This window comes from Cinclus cinclus, chromosome 1 (genome assembly GCF_963662255.1).
Source record: "Cinclus cinclus chromosome 1, bCinCin1.1, whole genome shotgun sequence".
Lineage (NCBI taxonomy): Eukaryota > Metazoa > Chordata > Aves > Passeriformes > Cinclidae > Cinclus > Cinclus cinclus.
The window spans coordinates 78913337-78940030 of record NC_085046.1 but is presented as its reverse complement, the minus strand read 5'-3'; the positions used below and the strand labels follow the sequence as shown (position 1 = coordinate 78940030).

At 41.2% G+C, this 26694-nt stretch overlaps 1 protein-coding gene across 1 annotated transcript in view; it reads left to right on the top strand.

Annotated features, from left to right (window-relative positions):
* The first annotated feature begins 516 nt into the window (after window positions 1–516).
* TRIO (trio Rho guanine nucleotide exchange factor) overlaps window positions 517–26694 on the top strand; it is a 244451-nt gene continuing 218273 nt past the window's right edge. Inside the window, exon 1 of the mRNA XM_062499699.1 lies at window positions 517–646. Within this exon, the coding sequence (XP_062355683.1) occupies window positions 532–646 (115 nt within the window). The 5' untranslated portion in view covers window positions 517–531. The remainder of the gene's footprint in view (window positions 647–26694) is intronic.

Sequence of the window (26694 nt, the reverse complement as noted above, 5' to 3'; positions counted from 1 at the left end):
CTGCGGCCACTGGCACCGCGGTGGCTAGGGCAGCGGCTGCTCCTCTGGATCGCTCCCCGCACATTCTATTAAAAAAAAAAAAAAAAAAAAAAAAAAAAAAGGGGAAAAAAAAAAGCTGGAAACGTTTCTTTTTTTCTCCGCCCACCGGCTGCTCGCTGCGCGGACCGCTGGCCCTTCCCATGCCGTCGTCGTCGTCGTCGTCGCCCTCCTCCTCCTCCTCCTCCTGCGATTGTCTGCGCTCCGGCTGCCGCCCGCCCGCCCGCCCGGACTCCCTGCATGCACACGCCGCCTCCTAGGTGGCTGCGGGGGGTGGGCGCTCCCGGAGCTGCCATTCCGCACATACCTTCATGTCCCTGCGCTCGCTGCGGCCGCCTGCCGCCGCCCCGCATCGCTCGCCCGCTCCGGCTGCCTCCCTGACGGCCGCTCCCGCCCGGAGGTGAAGCCGGGATCCGCGGAGGGGGCGGCGGGGTCGGCGGCGGGTCTCGCCCGGTGGAGCCACCGCCGCCGGCACACGCAGCAGCAGCAGCAGCCATGAGCAGCGCCGCTACCGCCACCTCCGCCGCCACCACGGCCGGCAGCGGCGCGGGGGAAGGGGCCGAGGAGGCGGCCAAGGACTCGGCGGACATCGCGGCGTTCTTCCGATCCGGTGAGTGCGGTCCTGTCCTGGGGGAACAGGGAGGAAGGGCCGGCGGCGACACCGCCGCTGGAGGTAGAGGCGAAAGGTGGCCCTGGGGAAGCGACGTCCTCCCCCAGGAGCCGGGAACGCAGGCGAGGGCAGCCGGCTTTGTCAGGTGGCCTCGGGGAAGTCTCGCCCGCCTCTCGCCGCCGGGGCCGCCTTGGCACTGCCCGTCCGTTCCTCGGGGAGGTGGCGGGGAAGAGAGCCGAGCCGTCCCGTCCCGTCCCGGGGACAGCGGGGCTTAGGCACAGCAACTCGCGGGCGGGACGCCACCCTCGCCAGCAGAACCGAGGCGTGAAAACGGGGGCGGCGGCGGCGCGGCGCGGCCCGGCCGGGAGGGTGCGGGGCTGCTGCCGCCCCGGGGCGGTGTCGCCGGTGACAGGTGCGATTCTGCCTCCCATGCCGGCCCGGTAGCGGGCGCGTTACCGGGGCCGGGCGGCACCACCCAGCGCCAGACGGACCTGAGTCCCCCGAAAATGTCCCGCCGGGGGTTCCGGGACTGGGGCGGGTGGAGGAGCCGCTCCGATCCGAGAAGCCCAGGGTGTCGGAGGGAGGGAGCCGGTTGCGCCGGCCGGGCCCCCCGGGGAGGCCGGCGAGCAGGATGACACCGCTATAAAAGGCAGCGCTCCTCCGGGGCTGTGCTGCTGGGTGGCGGCACAGGGCAAGGATGGGAGAAACGGCGTGGAAAGTGGACGTTCTAAGGAGAAGGGAAAGAGGCAGACAAAAAGCGAAGCCTGTGTTAAGGGGATATCGCTGCCTCGGCTGAGGCGGGGCAGCAGCGGCTCTCGGGCGCTGCCGGGCTGGGAAGCCGGGCTCGCCCGGAGGATCGGGAGGGGAAGGGAAGGGGGGGAGCCTGTTGACAGGCTGCCGGGATGAAAAAAAAAAATGGAGGCTGCCTTCGCCTTCAGTGTTTACTCTCGGCGCGCAACCGGGCGGGGAGGGCGGCTGCGCCCGCCGCCGAGACGCTGTTCCCCGGGGGATAGCGGCGGGCAGGGCAGGACTGCCCGGGCCGCACGGACCGACGGGGACGCAGCCGTTCCGGCAGCCTGGGCGGCGGCGGGGACGGAGCCTCCTCCCGGTACCGGCTGTCCTCCCCCGAGCGGCGGCGGCTCCTCCCCTCCGTCCGCTCCGCCGGCGGCTCCGAGCCCCCCAGGGGCACCCCCCGGCCATCGCTCCGGGCGAGGCGGCTGGGCTGGGCTGGGCTGGGCACGGCACTTGCTGCTTTTGGATGCCTAAAAAGGAGCGGTGAGCAAGGAAAATGCAGACTCACCGCTGGAAAGATGAGGGGATTGGACGATTTCGTGTGTAAAAAACAACGATGGCAGTAGTAATAATAGTAGTAAAAGCTGTGTTCTCATTGGGTTTTTAAAGAAAGTCCGCGAGGGAAGTGGGAACGTCGTAATCAGTGCTACTTGCGGTCGGTGGTGCTGCTCAGTGTGTTTGGTTTCATGAAGGGTGAAGGAGGAGGTGTGATTTGTAGCAGGCATCCCTGAAGCAGGGCTGGGGGCTGCGTTTTCATGGATAGAGGGTCTGAACTGGGGGCTGTATCCCCTCTGTGGGGCTTGATGCTCCCGAGGCAACCTTGCCATTGAGTGTGAAACTTCTTGTCAAGATACTGGCCTTGGTCGGTTTTATTGTGGAAGAAGGACTGAGCTTTATCATTTCCAGGAAAAAATCCTGATGAAAGCAAAATGACAGATTAGAACAGTAGGCTTACACACAGTAGTCTTCCTAGTGTAGTTACAGATGGGTGCTTGTGTAGTAATCTTGCAGTTTTGGAAGACCCTGCCAGCTGTATTAATAATCAACTTCCACATTTATGTGTGGGTTGAGGGATGCTACAGCTGGTAAGCTCATCAGTGGTGCAGTGATGACTTCTGATGCTGATAACTTCTGATAACAGGGAAGTTTCACTGAGCTCAGTCTTGCAGCAGCTGAAAATCTTAAAGCAGGGGAAGGACGTGCTTATCAAAAACCTCTTTGAGTATATTTAACAGCTAGCATTCTCATTTTTCTGTTTAAATGTGGAGGTTATCTGGTTCAGTTTGGGCTCTAACATTCAATGAAAAATGTTCTGGCATCTCTTGTGGGTGTTTGGCATCGAGAAGAGCTCTTCGAATTCCACCTCTGTACATGATCCACTCATCTATAAGGAGAGGGTCTATTAAGAGATCTCGGTGCTTCCCTTTGTTTGAACAACAGGCACATTTTTTTTCAGTGAAGCACAATGGGCGCAGCGATCAATGAACAAGGAAAAAACTTTGTTTGGTGTGCTTAGGAGCAGACAAAATATTTTTCTCTTTACAGCATTTACAATGACAAATGCTTCCTTTTTCCTGTGGCTTGCAGAGAATATTAGCAAAGCTGTAGCTGTTACTTAAAAGAGAAAATGAGTAAAAACGTTGCAGTGTTTTTCAGGAGTTAAAAAAAAACAACCCAACAACAAAAAGCTTGCCCAAACAATCAGTTCTAATCTTGGATTGGTTAAATTGGTCAATTGAGCTGCCAAGTGGGGTTATTGGCTTTCCTCCTGTCCTTTTGTAAGACTAAGCTTCAAGTAGAATTAAAGTAGCCTGAAGAGTGGTGGGTGTTTCATTATTTGGAAGATTTTGTTAGGATATTGAACAGCAGCTAGGTTCACATCACTTGAAATGTACACATTTCCAGTTTTCATTTTGGTTATGTAAATGTAAACTCACTCTTGAGTTGTTGGGGAAATAAAGTTGCAATTGAAGTGTGAGGAAAGCAGCTAAACTGGAAGTGAGGTGGTGGTAGTAGGAACGCATAAAGACTCTGTGTGTTGAATGTAAATGAGGAATCCCTTTATTAGAATTGGAAGAAATGGAGGCAGCTTACTTTCTGTTGCATATTTGTTATCTAAATCTCATTATTTGAAGTTAAAAAGATAAGAGTACCTTGTTAGGTCTACCATCTTTGTGGCAGGCTTAATAGTAAAGGAAGCAGAGTTGAGTGCCCAGCAAAGTGATTACATTTTGAAGGAGAAAACACAGTGATTGTAGGAAGTGTCTTTCTGGCCTATATATAAGTTGGAGATTGGAAATGACTGTGTAAACTGACAGAAGGTTATGTTTTGAGCTACAAAGTTATAGACAAACATCCTTTTTTTTTTTAATTGGAAAGTGCATTGGTGTGACTTGAAAGGACTGGTAAAGTATCTTAGAACTATGAAAAAAAGCCCGTTACTGTACAAAAACCCAGTAGTGCAGAGTCTAAGTGGCTGTGTAGAATGGTGTTAGTACATGTGTTAAGTATACAAGATCTATTTTTAATGAAAAGCTATTAAGGTAAAACCTTTCAAAATGTATTTTAAGTTTCAGCCTAAAATTCTGTGAATCTGAAAGGTCTGAAAATAGCTGACATGAGCAAAGTTGAATTTGAGGGAGGGCCATCAAGTCATGGCTTACACGGCAGTAACCATACAGAGGTTTTGTTTGGTTGTTGGTTTAATCTTCATCTTTGCAGCTGTGAGTCCTCAGTATTTTGGGAAGAGGACTCAGATGGCATCTTCAGGATACCAGGCTGTCTGTTAAGTTTGAATCATGTTATTTTAGCACTGTTTTCTAAAACAAAAGTATTTTTGCTAGTTGAGGTTTGTGAATTTAGTTTTTGGGTATAAAGAACAAAACTTTATTAATCCAAGTAAAAGACATGTTGATCAAACTGTACTAAAAGTTACCCTTCTGAGATGGTGGAGATACCTGTGGCAAAGAAAAGGGCTTGTAAATTGCTTCAGTCAACCCTTGGCTAGACAGTGTAGGGAGTGCCTTTATCAATTACTCTGATAAGTCTTCATGGAAAAAACAACCAACTGATAACTCTTCTCAGCTATGAGATGAAAGTGGATGTAGTTATTTCCTGTAAGATACATTTTTTATGAGTGGCCTCTACAAACTGCAGTAACGTCATTCATATATGGACAAATGATGCAGTTTTCAAAGCCGTTGGAGAGATTAGTGTTGTTTATATGAACACTTGCACATTCCTAGAAGGAACACAATTTACATACTGAGCAATGGGAAGGGACCCTTTGGAAGAGCAGAAATGTTTGAAAATCAAAGGAAAAACAAAGGGCCCTAAAAGTCTTATCATTAAGGTGAATAACTGCCCAGGCTTTGCCAGGTCAAATCTGAATTGTACTTTATCCCTTGATATGGGAAAACAAAAAAGTGGAGGATTTTTCCATCTAAAACCTAATCTACACAGGTGGCAGCAGTCCTTTCTCAGGCAATGAATGTGGGTCTGAAGGAAGTCGGTGTTCCAAGTAGGGAGTTCAGTGTGCCACCTCTCTCAAGGTGAAGTTACAGAACAGGCTGGTAGCCAGAACAGCTTTAAATAGCACCTGGTTCTAATGTTGTACGCTTAGTGTATCCTGCTTGTGCATGTTTTTCTTGATGTAAGCTTAATGGAAGGAGAATTTAAACTTGGTTTGAGATACGTGTGTTTAGTTACCAAAATGAACATGAGTATTTTAGGAAAACAGAATGCTGAGATTTGTTGTGGTTGTGGACATTTGACGACTTCTGCAAGTACTAGTAACTTGAGACTTGGATCAGTCTGGGTTCATCTAAGTCTGCTGATATGCTGATAATTGCTTGAATAGTTGAAACTTTAGAAGAAGTATTAATGAGTGTCATGAAAACATGATTGATTTTCTTCTTTTTATCTTAAATAATGATATTGTAATTTGCTTTATTTTCATGAGCATCTCTTAATGCTGTAAAGATAAAAGCCACATTTACAAATATGTTATTTCAAGTTTACGGGCAGGACTTATGTTTTATTTCTTCCTGATGATACTGCTTGTTCACTGTTGCCTTGCTTGCTTTATATTACTCTCCTGTGTGATAGTGGCTGGGATAGTTGACTGCATGTAGTAGACAGCATTAAAAATGCTATCATAGTAGGGAAAGTCTTCTAGGAAGAGGGAGAGAGGGCTGGGAAAGATTACATGTTAAAGAAAAGGCAAGCATTTTATTAAAAGGGAGCAGGTTTTTTCAAGAGTACTACTAATAAAAACACACTATCATTTAGCTCATGGGCAAAATAGCTTTCAAGGTAGGCATCAAGTGTGAAAAGCAAGCCGAATTTCCATCTGAAAACCATGAAGCAGAACACACACCATCTATAAAGTTAAGATAGGTGAATCTTCTTAGGAAGGCGTTCTCTCCTGGTTGTCGCTTACTTAGTGTGTCAGTTGGAGCAGCTACAGAGTAGTTAAGTGTCTCACAGACATCATCTAATAGTGTAGTCAAAAGTGAGGTTTTGCCAGGCAGCACTGGTGGTAGCTCGTATGATGGCTCCCTGTTGTCCTCTGCAAGAAGGGGTTCTTGGCCCCGTGGCTGTCAGGAGCTGAGATGAGTTTTAAGAATTGATGGGCATGCAGAGGATATAAAGTATGAAACAAGTTGTCCATTCTTTCATGTGACTTAGAGTGATGACAGCATTTGTATTAAAAAAATAACCATAACAAAAATTTACAGTGTTGAGTAAACTTTTCAAGAATCTGTTACTTTGGTCTTTGAGTTGCCTTAGTAAATGAGAAGGTTGCAGCAGTATTGCTGTCATTAGTGCCACTTGACCTGGGCTGAAGAAGAAGTGGGCTCTTTTGTGAAGGTTTGATCCAATTCCAGAAGTATCCATTTTAATAAGATGGTTGAAGCAAGATGGTGTGTGTGTGTGTAAATGATATTTTGAAAAACACCATAGAAGAATGCCACATCTTGATAATTTCTGATGAGCATATGTAGAGCAAAAATAACGGCAGAAACAATGAAGTTACAATCCCGAAGTTAGGCTGGGAAGTAGCATTGTTGAATTGACATTCCCTGGAACAATGAAGATGAGGATAGAGAGCTTCAGTGTGAAATGCAGCAGCTGTTGTGCAATTTGGCTTAGTGTGAAACAGCCAAGCTTCTCTGGATAGCAAGGATAGATCAAGTTAGAGGTTACGGTGTGTTTGAAACAGTTGGAGGCCGAAGTCATGAGTATTTCTAAGAGAAGACAGAGAATTACTTGTAACATTTGTGATAGCTGGCAGTTGATTAACTAAATGCACATTTGGAGTGGAAGGTAAATGGGAGTTAGAGAAGACCCAGGTTCTTTCTTGGAAGGAGTACATTTGAGCTGGCATGAAGTACTGATGTGCTCAGAAAGGAGCTGACAGAAGTAGGAAGAGACTTGGTACAGCTGAGGCTTTCATCACTTGTGGAGCTCAGTTACTGTGTAGAAGATGGGTAGTAAATGTTTTTTATAAAGTGGTTTGTCTGCAGTTAAACATGTCCCACAGCAACCTAACAGAAACAGGTGTAAATTTCAACCTGAAATATCACAACTTCCAAAAGCTTTTGCATGTAAAATCACTATCTAGGTAATTAAAGAAAAACTGGAAAGACTTTCCTTACCCCAATATATATATATAAAATATTAATGTTTCTCTACTCCTTTTCATTTGAAAGGATAAACTAAAATAATTCTAATGTCAAAAAATGCTTGGGTGCAGACTGCTGGGTCAATTTAATAGGGTGAAACTGCATTGTGATTTTTGGTCTGTATCTTGAAGAAGGAGGTAGGATTACTGAAATAGCTGTCCATGGTTGGCAAAAGTGTTAAAATATTAAAGACACATTGAAATTTTGGAAATGCAGTGGTGGTTGAAGGAAAATGGCTGATAATTTTGAGGAGAACAGGGGAAACAATTTTTTTCTGCTTGATATTGGTAAGAACCAAATTTAATCTTTAAAGAAAAGGCTACGAAGTAAAAAAAAAAAAAAACAACACCAAGGTCACAGCAGGCTATTTTAATTTAATGACTAAGATGGTTACATCTGTTTGTTGTTCTCATGAAGGAATTTGCCTCATTTGGAGAAGGATCTTTGTTTAGCTTAACATTTTTCTTTTTGTGGTAAAATTGAAAAGTAGACTACTGGTGAAGTAATACTGATGATCTGCAAAGCTGAGTCATATTCCTTCAGGAAGGATACTGCTGTTTTGAGAAAACAGATCACTTACCCAGTAGTGAGGAGGAGGAATTGAAATGACAGGGAACAACTCAAGTGCTTTTAGCAGTAGACGCTACAGTACATTAAAGCATCTGATTTTCAGCCTCTCGAGTGGGTTGTTGTATGGATACACAAAGAGGAGGGTCATAAATGAGTTGTGTCCACAAAGTTTCACAGAACAGTCTGAGTGACAGGACTGCTTTAAAGATACAAAGCCCATTCCAGTGGTTTCTCTGCCAAATAGCTGCTTGAAGTCATCTGAAATAGCCTAATTGTGCATTTGTTTAAAAAGTAGGGTTGTTTTTCAAGACTGAGTAGAGTCTTCTGAAATAATTTAGTCAAATTTGTTTAATCTCCTGTGTTACTGCCTTGTGTGGCAGTAGCACTGTTTAATATAAACAACTGCAAATATGTAACAGGCTTTCCTACTGAGCAGTGCTGAACTGTGTCTTTTGCTGGTACTTCTGAATATGATGTTTTGTAATTGTGGACCTTACTGAAAAACTGAAATAGGCATTAGTGTTTTTTAATTAATGGTGGGAAGAGAAAGCAGTCTTTACAGGGAGATGAGAATGATTTTTTTTTTGTATTTTTTTTTCTTGTTGGTGTTTTTTTGTTTTGTTTGTGTGGTTGGTTTTTTTTTTTTCTTTTTTGTCTCTCAGGGCCCAAGATGTTGAGGAAGCAAGATGGAAGGTATAGGGAGAAAAGGCTTCCAACGTCCAAAATATGTCAGGGATTTGTTTTATGTTTTATACTGCAGGTGTAGTATAGTGTGCTTGGATAATTCCCACAAATCTGTGCAAGAGTCAGGATGATGTTATTGGCAAGTGTAATAGTCTGACATGAGTCTGAGAGTCAGGAAGGTTTGTTTTACTGATGAGCGTGAGGATACATGTGTGCATGTATACACTGTCAAACTAAATATTCCATGTGGCTTCAAAAACTTGAGTTTGCATGACAAATCTCTTTGTTAAAACGTTGGAGAAGGTATTTTGGGTAGCAGGCACTGAACTGGGCTATTGTGAATAATCTCAATGCATCCTAGTCGTCTGTGAAACTACCCGGAGCTTAATTACTCATATTTTCTTGAAGTCTTAGTGCATGTATAAGCAGTAATAGTTATTCCTGAGGTGTCTGCAGATGGCATAAACAACCAGTAGTGATTTTTGTGGTTAGATTGGTACATGACTGCTTAGCAATTAGAGTCTGAGGATGCGGGGTTATAGTGAAGTGAGATTTCCTAAGTGCTAAACATCAACAGGAAAATATATACTATAGAAAGATAGGGCTCACGGGGACCTATCGGGTAAATACCTGCTTGTTTTTTGTCTAGTCTGTACCTCATTTATTGAGGTAAAAAGAGTGATTCTAAATCCAAAACTTTTAGGCTTTATACAGAATGATTGCATTTTTGTGGGTAATTTTGTGGAAACCTTCAGGTTTATGAGGTGCTTTATCAAGGCATTTGGTCAAAGTCTGTTCACTAGGGCTTGTGATGGTCACATAGCTGGTTAATAATTTTGAGGCCATCAAACAAGGAAAAATATTATTGATGGAATTTAATGAAAGCAGAAGTGTTTGAAGTCTTGGGAACTGCTTGTTTTCAGAGCACAGATGTTAAATGTAGGGATGAAATCAGGTGACATTTCTTGAAGTGTGTCCTAGTTAATTAAGGGAAGATACATCAGGAGCATCCCAAGAAGTGAATTAGACTAAATGGAGTGTTTAAATACCAAATATTGTATGGCTACCCTTCTATGCTACACAGTGGACTTTACTGTATCCATTGTGAAGTCTTGGCTGTACAGTGTTGGATATAATTTTCTACTGCCCTAAGGTAGTAAATTCTTAAATTTCCAAGTGTTTATTGTGCCACTGACTTCTGGGCATGTTGGGTTAAACAGCATTGTGTACAAAGATGATACCATTTTCTGAGATCATAAAAAATACTCCACCCGCTTGTAAAAAGTTTAGGCCAAGGTTGAAGTGTCTTTGCCCTTTGTAATTATCCTATTCCTTGAATTCCAGATATATGCAGCTGAAAGCACAGAAAAAAAATGTAGAAAGCTGTCAGCAAATCAAGGTGAATTGAAATATAAATTGCTTGGATTTTCCTGTTCTGTGCAGAATTCAATAGCACATAGTATGTTGAGCATCAGACTTAAGAAGATGCCAAACCCCATCTTTGGAGGCCTCTTTCTGTCTTTTACTGTAGAGTAATAAAATAGCATATGATTTCTCCACTAAACAAACTGAATAGCCATTGTTATTGTTTATTTTTTAAAATAAAGCTTTACTGTCAAAGCTTTTATCTCTGTCTTTTTTTTATTTGCTTTATTAATATGAGTCAATGACTTCATTTTGGTTGACACTGCACATGGGGTTGGTCCTAAAAGAATGGAAATGGAACAGCTGCAGTAGTAGCTTATGGTCTTTACACATCTTAAAGTCACATTTCCTGTGCCTTAAGTAGTTGCTTTCTGCACTTCAAGATAGTTGTTAGGCTTGAATTTGCCATAGTTTGCAAAGTTCAAAGAAGAAACCAGTGCTGTGCGTTGCTTAACTGACAGGGTATCATGTGAGTCAGGCTTCTGTAAGGATGACAGATGTACACCACACTAAAATTTATTAGGACAGTCCCACCTTTTCAGATGGAAAGAATATAATAACTTATCTAATGACTTGTTGGTTGGCTGTCATGGTTTGGGAATGGTGTTCCCCTCACTCCACTTGCTTACTCTCCCTCTATGTTCCTTATGGCAGGACTGAGAGGAGAATTGGAGGCACAAGAGGTGAGGATTATGGGTTAAGAGAAGAGCAATTTACTGGGAACAGTAATGAGATAAGAAAACAGACAGTAATTATACTAATGGCAGAGTGTACAAGAATATAAATGTTATTCCTCACCCCTCATCTAAGCCCCCGACCTTCCCTGACCACTCCCTCTGCAGCGATGCCCTGACTTGGGAATTAGCCCTTCCCCTTGTTCCCAGAAAAATTGTGAAGTGGTACTCCAGGTCCTAATCGTGTCCTCTCCAGGCCAGAACCAGGACATTGGCTTCTTAATGCTTTATATTAAATGAATAAATAAATAAAAACTAAGATACTGGTTTCTCCATGTGTAGTGGAAGGCTGTTTTTGGAAGAAAAAGAAGGAATTGTACTTGACCGAATTTCTTGTCTTGATGGTTGAGCAGAAAATTACAAAACTGAACTTAATTTCTGTCCTCATTTTGGGAAAATTCTATTGTTTGTCTGTTGAATTACCAAGGCAGGAGACCAAAGTCAAGCCTGCTTACAGAAGGTGATAAAATATGGTTTGTCTCGTGATCCTTGTAGAGTTTAGCCATGACATGCTTTAACCTGTCAGTGTGGAAGGAACAATATCTTTTCTAGTACAGCTTGGGGATTGGAGTCAAAGTTGCCTATGCTTAACTCAGAACAAGGGTGTAATTCAGCCAACAATAACCACTCGGCGTGTGTGTGTTAACTTTTTTTTTTTAAGCTTGGAATCAGATGCATCCTACCCTAGCCAAAGGGAAACATTTTAGAAGCTCTGACGCATTTACACAGATGAAGGAAGGAAATGTCCAAAAGAGTCAAAAGCTAAAAATAGATCAGTTTTCTGGGTTGGAATTGACAAACTAAATACAAATCTAAATTTGAACCTTTGTGACTTACATAACTGAGTGGTGTAACCCCTTTTGGATATCGCTGATTTTTCTTGCATTCAATTTTATAGTAGATGGCTTCAGAGGAAAACTTGTGTCAAGCTTTGTGAGTTTGCGTTGCAGTGCTTTAAACAGGTAGCACTGAGAAGTCTGATTCTCTCTTGACGATTATTGTTAGAGCATAATTTAACTCCCTGGACAAGTGGATGTTTGGCTGTGTTGGTGGTTGTTTGTTTTGAAGAATTTCTCAGTGGAAATGATACCTCCGGACTCTACTGAACAGAAGTTTTAAACCAGTAGCAATTGGATCCAGTATCTGTGAGGTTAAAAATTTAAAAAGAGGTGTCATTTCCCCCCCCCTCCCCCCCAGCTTCAAGAAGCTGTAAATTTGCCTTTGTCATATCTGTACATAGAAAGGAATGAACCAGGATAATCTGAATATTTGATAATGGATGTTCAAATGTCTAAAAGGGTTTGCTCCCTGCCTTGCCAAAAATCAAAGTTTAGAAGCTATCAGCTTTCCTTTGAGGTAAAGAAAAGTAAGCTTGTTTGAGTATGTAGAATTTGTATAATGGGAAAAAATACAGGAAAAACTGTTAATACTTGAGAGTGTTGTAGATGAGTATTGTCAGGTGTCTGTGATAGTTCCATGAAAATGGAGATAAGCAAACTTTACTTCTTCCTTGAGTAACAGTGTATGTTTTTTGGATAACTGGTGGCAACCAATGCAATACTGCTAACTAAAAACTGGCCTTTTCCACTGTGTTGAAGCAGGGACAGTGCAATTAAATCCCTGTGGTTTAGCACTTGCCAGCTGCCAGTGAAGGGTGTGAAGGGTGTTTCTCCCATGATGCTCTACGCAATTCTAAACCTTTGCATTGAAGAGGTGAAATACATTTATTAATGCATTGATTTAGTCAGAAAAAGAAAGGTTACCATTTGCAAATATAGTTAATGTAATAGGATATTGTGGGTAAAACTGCTGGCATTGATTAGATTAACATCAAGTAGTAACTCTCTACCCATCATTCCCACAAGAACTGAGGGTTAGTTTTTTACTCAATATCTTCCCCCCCTTTTTTTTTTTACTATATAATTTGCCGTAGAATATTTGCTTGGCAGATATATAAATAGTTGTGCTGTTATTTGCTTTATGTTTTTGTTTGGTTTTCCAGAGGAGCCTGAGAATGTTTGTTTTTGCAAGGTTGTTTTGAAAAAAATTTGGAGTCTTTGATTACTAAAAATAGGATTTTTCCAAGCAACAGTTTATCTGTTAAAGCAATGAGCTGTTTGTAGCAAAAGGACCTGACTACCTACTGTCATGGTTATATACCAATATTAAATTTAAATTTGGCAATCTGAACTTTTTTTTTTTTTGTGGAAGATCTTGTTATATAGCAGAGTATGAGAACAACTGTGTTGAAAATCTCCTATTTTTCTAAAATATGCTTTTGGAATGGATTTGTCCATGCTGCTGCTACCACTGCATTAACCCAGTCTTAGAAAGTTAAAGCTGTAGAATCCTTTTGCAAGAGCACTTGGTTAACCATGTGGCTGTGCAACCTGTGGTGTTTCTACTTGTAGGCAAGTTCATGAGCAGGATGTGACTTGCAGTTCATGTCCACTGAGGCAGCGTGAGTGGGTTCAAAGAGCAAGAAGATGCTGCTCTCCATAATGCTGTATAGGTCCTCTAGGCAGTGAAAAGAAGTGGCAGAACCCTGTGTTTGAGTATGGTAAGCAAGGATGGATATACCTCAATACCCAGGTGGAGCACCTAAAGTGCAGTCTGTAAATCGTCTGGGCTGCCAGAGCTCGACTCCCTCTGTGCATATGCTGAAGCTTTGTTATGTGTTGATACAGCAGCAAATGAGAGCAGGGGTTTTTATGGTCTTGAGGAGCCAAAATACTATCTTAGGCCTTAATTTATTTCTTTGTGAAGTGTTTTTACTACTTGGGGTAGGAATCTCACTCCCACTTGCCTGCTTTGCTAATACTTGGGGCTCTGGCTCCTGTTCTGACTTGAGAGGTGGGATACAAAATTTTCAGGTTTGAAGATTTCTTCCTAGTTTAGTAAGACTTGTTTAACCACAGGAGAGATGAGTGTTAGAGGAGGGATAGGCATCTTTTTCCAAGTGGCTTTTCACTGTCTTAATTGTTGCCTCTGCTTCCGTGATCCCTTCTTTTGTTCCTCTTCTTCAGTAAATAAGACAGAGGTCCAGTAGACAATAAGCTCAATCATGAGGCATCAGTGTTCATCTCTACAGGAGGTCCATTATCTGCACAAAGGATAAGTAGAGGGTCCTGTGGAAAAGCCCTGTGGAGTTTGAGAAATACAGCACGTGTATTTCAGCACGCGCTGACAAGCAAGGGTTGCAAGGATGGCCTTAATGCTGCATTACCTAGTTTTTGAATCCTCTTTGTGGCAATTTCAATCACACCTGGTTCTATCTATATGGAGTCATTTTTTAGAGTTTAGGAAAAGTTTTCATTAAATGCTTTAGTGGATCATAGTAGATGGCATTGGTTTTATCAGGTGGCACTGGTTATTATGTTACATCAGAGGTATTTTGGGAAGAAAAATGCATTATTTCACAGTGTAATATTTAAAAAAGCAGATGTATAAGCTACTTTGTTAGACAGATATATTGAGGACAAATAAGGTACTTTACTACTTTTTTTTTTTAGCTTTTTTTAATGGAGACTCAAATACACTCTAATAAATATTCAATTTCTTAGGGACTGATTTTTGTCACTTGAGCATCATTGTAGTTCTGCCATGGCAGTAACATTTAAGCAAAGCAAGGTGTAAAAACTATTAAATACCAAGGAGGAAAAAGGAACCAAATGATATATTTTCCTTTCACAAGCAATAGATAATTAAGATTGAAAAGACAAAATATGTTTTCAGGTGAGGAAAGCTTTCCACAACATAATAGGCTAGGATTTACATGCAAAACACCCATGGAAGAATATATGACACTAAAGGACTTAATTGGAAGTTCACAGTGATTAGTGACCTAAATTATTGCGCTCTGTATTTTACCAGTTATGTGGACTAAAATTGCTGCTTTAATAAGAAGCTTTCTGAACTGTCATGTAACCTCCAAGAAAAGACCCAAAAGGAGATAAAGGGGTGTCTCTTCGCATCATATGGGAGTTATAATGGTGCTGTGTACAAGCTGTATTCCTCCTGCTTTGTTGAATAGAAATTGACTGAATATGTCAAGTAACTGTTTCCATGTCAAGCTAAATATCATAATGGAATTAAATGTATTCATTATTGAAAGGTGACTAGTAGAGAGCTAATTATCAGAAACAAAATATCCCTGTATCTCCCTAGTGGAGTTGGATGTCAAAGGTGACAGACATCTGAAAATCCTGGAGTTGTATTTGAAAAGTCAATTATTTATTGGTTTCCAAGTCCTGTGTTAAGGGTTTGTAAGCTTTTGAACAGCACACAGTGTAAGGGCAGTATTACCAGCCACATTTAAACCAAGAATGAATTAACTATATTTAAGTGGTGAGTTTTTCATCCAGGCATCAATTTCTTTTGCAGAAAATTTGAGACTAAAGCCAGGATTCAAGTGAATATCTGTTTATGTTGCAATGTTTATGTTGCACTGTTGATATTTGGGGAAAGGGAGGGAGAAGCGAGTAAAACGGTTGTTCTGGAGACCAGTCAAGCATTCTCTAACCAGTGAGGCAGGACATCTCTGTGAATTGCTGAGCTTGTAGTAGTTATGTATACGGTTCTGGAGAGTAAGCTCTGCTGTCCTTGTCTTGGTTCTGTCCAGATATATTCAAGTTTGGCACTGATACAAGATGTAATTCTTAACAAAGCATCAATTGCTGGCTGGGGGCAGGCAGGAGTATATCTGAGAAAATGAAGGATGAAAGAGAAAAGCAGGGAACAAAGTAACTGAGAGAATTAAGGGAAAGGGTCAGTTTGTGTACAGAAATAATGGAAATCACCACACTACCTATCTACTGCAAAAGTTTCTGTTTCTTTTGTGGTAAAGATCTTATACTAAAACAGAACTAACAGTTCTATTAATGTACACAGGCAGATTAATAGATGCAAAGGAGCCTGAATTTTTACAGGCCAATTGACACAAATGTACTGTTTTCCTGAAGCAGCCACCAATTTCAAGGCCAAAAGGAAACGTTTCTTTTAAAGCACAGCACAAGAAGGAGAAGCCTAGGCAGAATAATGGAGGAGAGTTAATGGATATGTGATGGAGAAGACTTGAGATTGGAAGCGCAATGAGGTCACAAAGAGAGCTGACCCTTGAAAGGAATGTAAAGGTGGCTTGCATTTTTATGTACCCCGCTGCTCACATGTTTGCTTTACAGGGATAATGTGCTCAAGTCAGAAAGGCAAGCTGTTAATAGTCCCTGCCCTAGATAGGTCTAATGTTTTTTTATTCCCTGAAGAGAGGATCCAGAAATTGGAAAGGAACTTGGATAGAATTCCTTCATTTTGTAATGCAAAGTACAACCTTGATGACACAACTCAAGAAATAGTCACTGTTAACCATTTGACCTTTTTTCTTGCACTCTTCCTCAAATTCCTGCCGCTCCCAGTAGAAGCATATTACTTGGGTTTCTGTGAAAGGAGCAGCTTACTTGTCTGAGAGGGTCACTGACAGTGTTACGTGCACAAGGACCCCAGCGAATAAACACATTTATGGTTAGTCCCCTTGCTGTATGTAGCCTCTGATCTGCCAGCTCTGCTGCAGAAGATACGTGTATAAGGCCATGCTGATCCCAAGAGATTTACTGAACTTTATCTCTAGGTAATCGTCTTGTTGTGTTCAGATGAGATTACTAATCACACTTTTTAATTAAAGAAATGTCACTATAGGAATACAGCTATAGCTATAGGAAAATAAAGCTATTTGGAAATGGTGGTTATTTTGCTGACAGTTTTCTCTGCTTAAGGAGGCTCAATCAAAAATTCCTGCAGTGGCAAATGTATGCTGTTGAGTGAAAATGAATTGTGACTAATTTTAAGCTGACTTTTTCCCAGGTACTTTTTCTTTGTGGTCAAAAGTTGTTCTTCGTGAAGTAGTTAAAGATGTGAAGCATAAACTTTGTATTAAACCGTTAAAAAGACAGCCAAATCACCTAAATTTTGATTGTTCCTTCCTAGTAAAGTATGTTGAAGGAAAAGCTGACTTTATTAATGTAAAGATATGTTTCCAAAAAGGGCAGTTCATATAGCTGAAAAACTGAAGCAGAGTTAAGGATGAACTAACTTGAGTTTATATCCTTGGCTAACAGTAATTTCAAAGTTAACATATTCTGAAATGTTGCTTTGACAGCAATCTTGGATTTAATTCTGCGGTATGCAATTAGAATTGTCATCCCCTGTGATATTTAAAATGCTGCCTTGAGTTTCGCTCTGAAAGTGAGTATGGTTGAGTGTTTTTTCAAATGACATCTACTTCAGTAGTTGCTATGTGTGCAGTTTATCTAGTGTTAACAGCATTCAAATGTCTTAAATTAGGAGTATATTGCCGTAAGAAGTAGGCAAACCACAACCCATACACTTCACTCACTGCCTTTAATTTAAGCATGGTGTTACTACTGGGTGCCTTGCTTTTGTGGTTTCGTTAGAGTTCAGAGTCCGTAGGAAATATTTTGGCCCATGTCTTAGAGGTAAAATAAAAATTGGTGCTTTGACATTTCAAGCTGGTGGAGGGAATTGTTAGCCGAATGTGTGAAACTGCTAACTGGCCAACAACTTGAAAATGGTTTTGAATTAATGGGATAAGTTTATGAAAATACCTGTGTAGTAATGAGGTAATTTTATATTTTCCTTTAAAATTGACCTTGCCAAAGGGAGGCTTTATGTTGACATCTGATAAAGGTAGAAGTGGAAAAAATGGTTAGTGGAATGGATGGACAGGTAAAAAGAGGCTTGTGTTTATATACCATTGAAAAAAGTAGACTTAAAAATTATGTAATAAAACAGCCATACTGACTGGGCTGAAGGAGCAGAAGGAACTGAAGAATGAGGTTAGTAATTTGTTGCAGAACGCAAAGTTCTAAGCAGGACCAAAGAAGACCTTAAGAGTAGGCTCTTAGGTTTAGACAGAAAATATGGAAATAAATACACATGTACCCTTGCTGTTCCCAGTGCTTCTCCCTGTCATCATGTTCTGATCTAAGTTGCAGTTGTTTCTAGGGCTAGAAATGGTTAGTTAAGTTGTACAGAGGCTTGCTGTCTCATAATACTGCACTTCTTCTTTGTCTGGATATCTGTAGTTATTTTACTATTCCCTGACTTTTTAGAGCTGGTGTGAAAGTTTTTTCCTGAGGTAGCCAGTATGATGGAGTTTACTGTGCTCAGAACAGGGAACCTGTGGTCTGACTAGCTCCTGTGTGTTGAAGAGAGTTAAATGTAGGCTACACAACTTGAATTCCTGAGAAAGAGGTCATAGGTGTGTTCTTTAAAACATTTTTAGTTACTACGTTTCTGCCTTACTCTCTAGCTTTCAGAGACATGCCTGAATATAGACTCAATTAAATTCCTGTCCTTTAATGAAGTCCTTTGCTTAATGCGTAGCTGATATGCTTAGAACATCAGGGCATCGGTCAGGATCCAAAATTAATTACCCCTTGGGGATGGATAGTGCCATGTGGGCAGTTGAAAGAACAAAGTCTCTTTCAAAAGCCTTCTGGAATGGTCAGCTTTGAAAATGAGGCACACCCGTTTTATGTTAAGGAAGGTATTTGGGTCTTGAATCCTGCTTAACATTTTCACTTTGTAACAACAAAAGCAAATAAATATTTTGTCTGTGGAAGATGGCACAAGTTGAAAGAGGAGGGCCATAACTTCTTTACTTGTTGCCTTCTTGTAGTCTCCCTCCCTTCCACCAGTCCCCAAATGTAGGAGGCCAAAGACCAAGCCTGGCATGAAGGGAAGAGGGTATCTCGTTCCCAAACCAGTCACTAATGCATCAGTCCACAGTAGAACAGTATTGTTTTAATGTGGCTAAGGCCCTGTTCTTTCCTTTGTATTGAATTCCTTCCTGTTTAAGAGCATTGTCTTTAAAGTACACTTATGTCAGCTTGAATACTAGGAACTTTGTGCTTATTGCTATAGTATCTGTATTAATTAGTTGGTACAGCTGTTTCAGGTAGGAAAAATTAAAAGGAGTTAAGGAGATATTGGCTGTGGGACAGCAAGTGTGTTTGTTAGCAGAGCTGCTGTGTGTGGAGGTGAAAGAAGGCAGAACAAAGGAGGAGTTTGAAATTCGGCTTGCCTTTATATGCTCAGCAGGAGAGGAAGATCCAACAGTTGGGCAAAATCATGGTAGATGACATGGATCCAAAAATACAGCTGTTTGTGAAATATCCCAGAATCTCAGATAAGTAATGGTTGTTAAGTAACTTGGTGCACCTTTCATGGCCCCTAACACTGTATCAGTTAATAAAGAAGATTAAGCTCCATTTGCTCAATTGAAGGAAACACGTAATTTTCAGTAATGCTTGAGCTAATATCTGTACATTTCTGTGACTTGAACTTCAAAAACAAAAGTGGAGGTAGCTATTCTACATGTTCTTTCTGACTAATTCCTGTGACTTGTATTGGACTAGTTGTGGGCAAGCAGGGAAGGGAAAACGCCGCATTTTTTTCAATAATTGTGTAATTAAATTCATTGATGGTAGGCCAAGAATACTGATCACAAGGGTTGGTGCTGAATCAGAAGGAATACTTTAAATGGTGCTCTGTTGAACAGAGACATAATTGCCCTCTCTTTCCCCTTGGCTTATTGGATGGCTGAATTGCTCATTTCATACATGACTTTGAGTGTGACTGGAGCTGTGAATCAGTGTTTGTTGGAGTTTTGCATCTGGCTTATGTTCTGACTTCCCTTTTATGAGCTGGAGAGGCTGCCTCTGTTATTACTGTGTAGTGAAAATCCTCTTAAACTCTCCTTCTCGTGAGTGGGTGAAAATGTTTGCCAAACACACGAATCAATAATTGCTTATTTGCCTCAGTGCTCCTTTTCAAAAGCTTCACTGTCCTTTTCTGTGTTTGCACAGATAATCGATGCCTGTTTCCACATGATAATTAACAGGGGTGGATAACTTAGGGGCCCTTCCTTTACAAAGTCATCCTACAACTATGCCTCTCTGAAACCTCTTATTCCATTTTTGACCTTTTATCAAGGCTTTAATTGAAATGGCAATAGCTTATATGCAGTGTGAAAGACTTGATTATTTTAGTTAAAGGTGTTTCCTAGTTTACCATGCTGCTGAAATTCCTGGAGCTCTGTGTAGGACAAAAAGAATAAGTAAACTGTTGGAAGGCTGTTGAAAACTAGATAATATGCTTGTCTCGGTATGAGGAAAAACATTGCATGTTGGTTGACCTGGTAAGTTTTCATAAATGAGAGACTGGCTTTTTAATGGCCTTGTCTAACATGTCCATTTTGTTCTGCAGTTGCTGACTGAAAATGAAAATTAGAATGAAGAAAAAATAACCTTCATGATTACAGTTTTCCCTTGGGAACTATTTCAATTGTGGCTTTCTCATGAGAGAGATTGTGGCTTCCTTTCTATTTTTGTGGCATGAAAATTCAGATTTGTGTAGCCTGTTTCTAAAGTTGAGAATATTCTAGATGCCAGTTTCAGAAGATACAAACAACTTCCAGGTGCCTGCAATTTGAGGAAGTCTCTAGCTGATTCAGATTGCCATCTTGATGTGACCTTTGTCAAAAATAACCACAGTTAAGTAGTAGATGCATGAACTGTCTATGCAGTAGAATAAGGAAAAGACAAAACAATCTGTTTAATGGATGAGATTTGTTTTCTGTTTTAGATTTGCATTCTCTAGTGGGAAGGCAAGCTTTTAAAAGTGTCTTACTTTGCTATTCAGGTTAGTGCCTTCTTAGTCCACTGGAGGACTGCAAGATAGAGCTTGAGCTGTTCACACTGTTCCAGATCAGTGGGGCTTCCTGTCACTGGGTGACTTGTTTCATTCCTTGGTTTTGTCATCCAGTGAAAAAATACTCTTGGTGCTATAGTTTATGCCAATGCAAATCTGCTTTTTGGTACCACAATTAACATTAGCTGGATTAGTACACAAAGCTTCAAACTGTATTGCTCCATAGCTCAGTTGGACCATAGATGCAATGCCTGTACCTGCCTAAACCTTAAAGTTTGTTCAGATTGTTTGTATTGCAGTGATATGATCTAATGGCAACAAAATTTCTTCACTAGACAAAAAGTAGTAGGAGAAGAGCACTCTATCTAGAGCCTCCTAATGGCTGTTCCCATTAGCAGTTTAAGTCAGATCAAAGTGTTCTTTTGGAGTGCTCCCATTTCACAGTTCTTTGTTCCATGGGGAAGCATCTCAGGCACACAAATAGAATTCCTTTCAGATGAAATTGAAAGGAATTACAAATACCAATTGCAAATAGCTGTTAAGTCCACAGAACCAGGCAAGAGTCAGTCAAAAGTAAAACTTCCTGTAGAACTTCATCCAAAATACATAGTTTGACCACTGAGATTTTGGCAGCAGGTTTTTGCTATACTGACCCTCTTCTGTTGCACTATGCACCAAGCTCAAGTGCAAACTTAACCAAAGAGGGTCAGCACTAGGTCTTGAAACTCAACAAATGCTCTAATGAAGTAACAAAGACCCAATAGTGACAGAGAGTTAATTTACTGTGTGACATGAATAATCATCCAAAAATGTTACTTCATCTAAAAAAGTGGCTTATGCTTCAGAAACCTTTCTCAGTATCCAGATAGTCCTGGGACTGCAAGGACTTGGAGAGGCTGAAGGAATGGAGGAGATGGCTACTTGAATTACAGGTGTGAGATGAAGGGCTGGTGTTGCATTGGTGTTTTCTCCTGTGGCAAGGCATTTAGGTTACCTGTCAGTACCACCCTAATGCAGGTCCCAGACTGGGACCTGTGCGTCCACTTGTGAAGAACTCTGTGTGTTTAAAAAGCACAAGTTCATCACAAATGCTCTAGAGAGGGACACATATTCGAGGTTCTTCTCTACCAAATGCTACCAAATGGATGGTATTTTCTTCCTCCACACATTCACTCCTAGAAAAATCACGATTCAGGTGTGAATGGGATGATTGCCCTCCTCAGGGTAATCTCCTTCTCCTCAGAGGAGAAGTCTCGCTCCTGTGTTGGAAACTGCAAGATATTTCAATGTGGAGCTGCATAAAGTCAAGGAACAAATAAAATGCTGAAGGAAGAGGACAGTCAGAAAGCAGGCACATGAACCAACTCTATGATGCAAATAGGCTGGAGAAATCCTTCTTGTGCAAAAGCTGGTCCAAAGTTATTTATTCAGAAAGAAAATTCAGTAACTAAATCATCAGTAATTGAGCACTGGTCATATGTTTTGGAAAAATTGAAATGTTGCTGCAGAATTCATCATTAGTTGAAGTATTTTGCAACAGGTTGGAGAAGCGTAACTGTCCAGTGGATAACATTACCCTTTCACTGAGCCTGTTCTGATGAGCATAAATTGTAAACTCTTAATTCTTAGATACATTTTTGAGTGCTACTAATTGGCCTACTGTAAGACCCATCAGTGTAAGGCTTAGAGTTCCAGTAGCCTTGTTGTGATAGCTTGAGCTTTCATATATGCCCCTCTGCCAGAATTTTCATCTCTGTAGTAGTTATCTGGAAGAATATTTTCTGAAGTTCCAAGTGCTTGATTGCAGCATCATTGCAGCTGGGTCCAAATGTTAGTGGTTTATGGGTTTGAAAGATTTCACTTTGGTGGAGGTGTCAGCACTCACTTTTGTCTTCTCTGTGAGTGGCATTCGGAGCAGAAATATGTCAGGCTAACTCTAGGAGAGAATGTTGGAATCCCATGGTAATATAAAATTGTCGGCAACATGGATCAATTTTGATTAAAAATGCTGCTGTTGAGCTCTTGTACTTGATGAAGATATGCTGAAGGGCTTAGCGAAGGTCACTGCTAGCAGTAGGGATTTGTTGAGATCCTGTCACTTTAAGGGCTGCTGCCAACTTAAAGAAAACCTCCCAGGCCCTCCATTCTTTTGTTCTTTTGGGGGCTGAGAGTGTTCATATTGCCCAGGAGCAGGGGTGGGAGAGACTAAGGTGAAAATTTGGACTTCTGAAGACCTACTGTGAGTTCGTTTGCTTTGGCAGATTTGTCTGGAGAGATGATGAGCCCTGGCAGATGAGCAAGACACTTTATTTTTAAATCTGTTGTGAGCTGTAAGTTGATATTACCACATGAAAATAGAAAACTCTTTTAAAAATGTTTATTGAATATCTAAGGCTTGAATTGATGACTTTAAACAAATCTTCCAGTCCCTCAAAACTCAAGTGTAGGCTTCACTTTTAGTTCTGGTGTGCAAAGGCTTAGCACTGAATTTGAAAAGTTGCCACATTCTCTGATACTGTCAGTGAGGTTGCCTGTCCACTCAGAATTAAATATCTGCTTGGCAATACATTTGCATCTCCCAAATTTGTGTGTAATGTGTCTCTTGCTACTTTGTCTTCAGTGCCTTAATGGTGACATACTTTTGCTTGGTCCTGTAGCAACCCTTTAGGTGCTTGTACATTGATGCATCAACGACCAGCAGCCATGTGTTTTGTACTGGACTTCACCCTAGCCTGCCAGCAGTAAGGAGATCTTGTTATACAGCTTCATTTCCTGAGAGAGAGGATAAAGTAATGGTGTGACTTAGTGGGTATTTGAGAAATACTTGTATTAGTAAATTAGTTTCAATTTTATATAAGTAAGTACCACTAAATAGCATTTGTGAGAAGAATCTTTATTATGTTTAAGATGACAATATTGCCAATGATTTTGTGGATTAAAATCTAAGTGGCATACTGGTCAGCCCAGAATCAGAGATGTTAAGGAACATAGTACAAAGGGAGGGAGCAAATCTTATTTCAGGAGGGATTTCAATTTTACTTTGCTTTCCTTATCTGCATTTATAGTTTGACCTGCTGCTTTCTTAAAGCTGTTTGTAGAATTCAACCTGAACTTTGTGTATGTTGTATGACAGCAATTTGAGTGACAGAGAAGTCCAGGCACATCTTTGCCTCTTCCCAGGAAAAGGGAAAGGCAGTCAGGCTGTGACCTCTTGAGGCAAATGGCTTGCATGGGCAAGCATGCCTGGATCTCCTTCAGAAGAGAACAGATTCTTACCCAGTCTGTTACTGCACCTCTTTGTTCAGAGAAAGTGAAATATTATTTCTAAGGTGTGCTTCCAAATCAAAGAAATCTGTGGCCTGAAAAGGGTACCTCAGCCTGCGATATATTCTGGCTTCCTTGTATGGCTCCTGGTGCCCTGAACTTTGGTGCATTTTTCTCTCTTCTAATGGACACTCGTAAGGAGTAAGGAGTTGTAGTCATTTCCTTGACTCTGATAATAGACCACTTGTAAAATCAAAATTGTCAGGCGTGATTGAAAACACTCCCTGCAGAGTCAGAATTGCTATATTTGGAGTTGTTGTGGGGTGATTTTCCTCTCTCCTGATACAGCCTCTTTCCCACACTGCTACTCCATTTTGCAGTCAGTACTCTATCAATATCAAGCAGGAGATCTCAGAAGAGATTTTGCTGGAATATACAGAGCTCCTATGGGAATGTTGACTTAGGCTCAATTCTGCCTCTCTCAGGTGTAATTCCTTTTAGAGATTTTTAAGAATTCAGTGTTGTCCCTTTCAAAAGTACCCCTTATCTCCAGTTGCCAATTTGACTAGCAAGTTCATATGCATAAAAAGCCATACATTGCTTTCATCTTAATTATGAACACTCAAATGTGAGAAGCAGTTGTTCTTCTAACTAGAATAGTGTAGTACAGTTTCCCAGGTAATAGTAAAATCACTAAAGCAAACTTTTCGGTCAACTTCCATTTTAGATGATAAACTAAATGTGTGGACAGGAGTTATCACAGAATACTAATTCTTTCATGGTACAGTGTTTGCCTGGTGTTCCAACAGGTGCTGCTAACTATGGAACTTGTTATTAACAGCCAAAATTCCTGTCTGTAAGTATTTTTGAAATGTTTTCACGTACAGAAACATCTAGAACTATTGTCCTTCCAGGCCATAGCAAATATTTATCTCTCCTGCTATCCTACCTATGTCAGTGGTAGGATACCAAATCCCCAGGAAACACCCTACAAGGATGTTTCTCCACTCTCTTGCATCAGCATGAAACTGGGTCTTCAATATCTAGATGATATTTCTGTATTTTCAGTGACCTATGGAGTTTTGCTTTTCTACCAACTTGTTCAGTGTTCCCTTGGACTTGTGTATTCTTTTATATCTTGAGAATCCAGTGGTACACAATCATTTTAGCTGCCTCCTTGTGTTGTTTTGAGCCTGCTATCTTCTAATTTTCTTTGAGAGCTCAATCTCTTGTGTTGAAAGGGTTTGCAAACAATTAATTTGCCCTGACCAAGCCAGTCATGATTTTATAAACCTTTCTCTTGTTCCTACACTTTTCCATGCTGAAGAGTCTTACTCTGGTTAGCTATTTGTGATGCAGATGGATTAGAATAATCCCTCTGATGATTTTGTTGGCCCTCATCTGGAATTGCTGCAACAGATCATGTCTTTCCTCTGCTGGGTCCCCCAGAGGTGGGTGCAGCCCTGCAGGTGGGCTCTCACCAGAGCAGAGCAGAGGGGCAGAATCCCCTCACTCACCCTGCTGGCCACACTGCTTTGGATGCAGCCCAGGACACATTTGGGTTTCTGGGCTGTGAGTGCACATGGCTGGGTCATATCCAGCCATTCTAGCACCCCCAAATCCTTCTGGGCAGGGCTGCTCTGGATCTGTTCATCCCCAGCCTGTGTTTTAGCAGGTTTACCCCAATGCAGGAGCAGCACCTTGCACTTGGTCTTGTAAAACTTCATGAGATTCCCATGGGGCCACTTGAGCTTGTCCAGGTCCCTCTGGATGGCAGTCCATCCTTGAGGTGTGCCAACTGCACCACTGAGCTTGGTGTCATCTGCAAATCTGCTGAGGTTGCATTCAATCTCTTTATCCCTGTTGCTCTTTGTTGAACTTTCTTAGGTTCTTCTACCTTATTTGAGAAGTTGGAATTAGATTGTATTGAAAAAGAAAGCATATTGAAACTTTGCACAGTTGTGTAATGTTTTGAGTGTCATTCTCTCTGACTTTGCTGTTAATTCTGAGTATTTAATCTGTTTCTTTAATATCCTTTTCTCCCTATATGGATGCTTTTGTTTTTATCTTTGAGTATATCCTTGAATATATGGTTACCCAAATACTTAGTTGACTTGTAAATCACACTGGTGCCACTACCACATCAGAGGCAATGTAGTTTAGGCATTAGATGCAGAGTTAGACAGCATCCCCATGTAAAGAAAGTTTAGGCCAGTTGTCATGAAAGTAAATGAAAGTGTCCCTGACCTTGAATTGCCTGATAATGGGCAATGAGCCTCAGGTCTAGAACCATCTTGAAATTGGTTTTTACATCTTTAGAAGTAAGGTGGTTTATTTCTAGTCTCTACAAATAGTCTCTCTCACGTTGTTAACTTCAGTTCTAAATTATTGACCTTGAGAAACCTTTGGGAGATGAGGATAAGATTTTACTTGCAAAGAGGTACTGTGGCTCCTCATCCCTTTTGCATAATAGCTGTTACGTAGATGGTCTTGTTTAGCATGCCTTTTATGGGGTGCAAGATGTCACATCTGTTGGTGGAGTTGATTAACAAGATGATGATGGAGACTGTAGAAATAAAGGGTTATAAGGTGTTGTTTCATTATAAAATAAGCTTTTTCATCAATTATAACGACAAAAAGAAAATACAAAATCTTACATACAAAGAAAGCTGTTGTTTAATTTGGTGTTGACCAATGCTGTCATAGTTTTCTCTTTGTATTTGAGTGAGCCTGTGCCTGGTGACACATGCATGTGACAGTGCGATTAATAGTGACATTCAAGTATGTCTTGGAAGTAGATGTTGTATTTAAGCTCTGATACTAGTACACAGTGTTGAAGTTGTTGTGGATGGCCACAGCCTCCAGAAGGATGTACTGTGAAATTTTTGTGTACTCATGGTATCACAGGTCATTTGATTGCTGAGGCTGAATGGAGCTTTTGTGAGTATTGGCATTTATGCATGTGAATATATATAATGTGGACATATTTGAGGAATTACTATGCATGGAAGAAGGTGGTAGTTTGATCCAGTCCATTTCAACTTTTGCAAGATTTTTCCATTCTATTTACTTTTTCTCCCAGTGAGATAACTCCTTGGTGTTTGAATGCCAAGCCTACATTAGGGAAACATTTTCTCTTTTGGTGAAGCACATGCAAGCAGTAGCC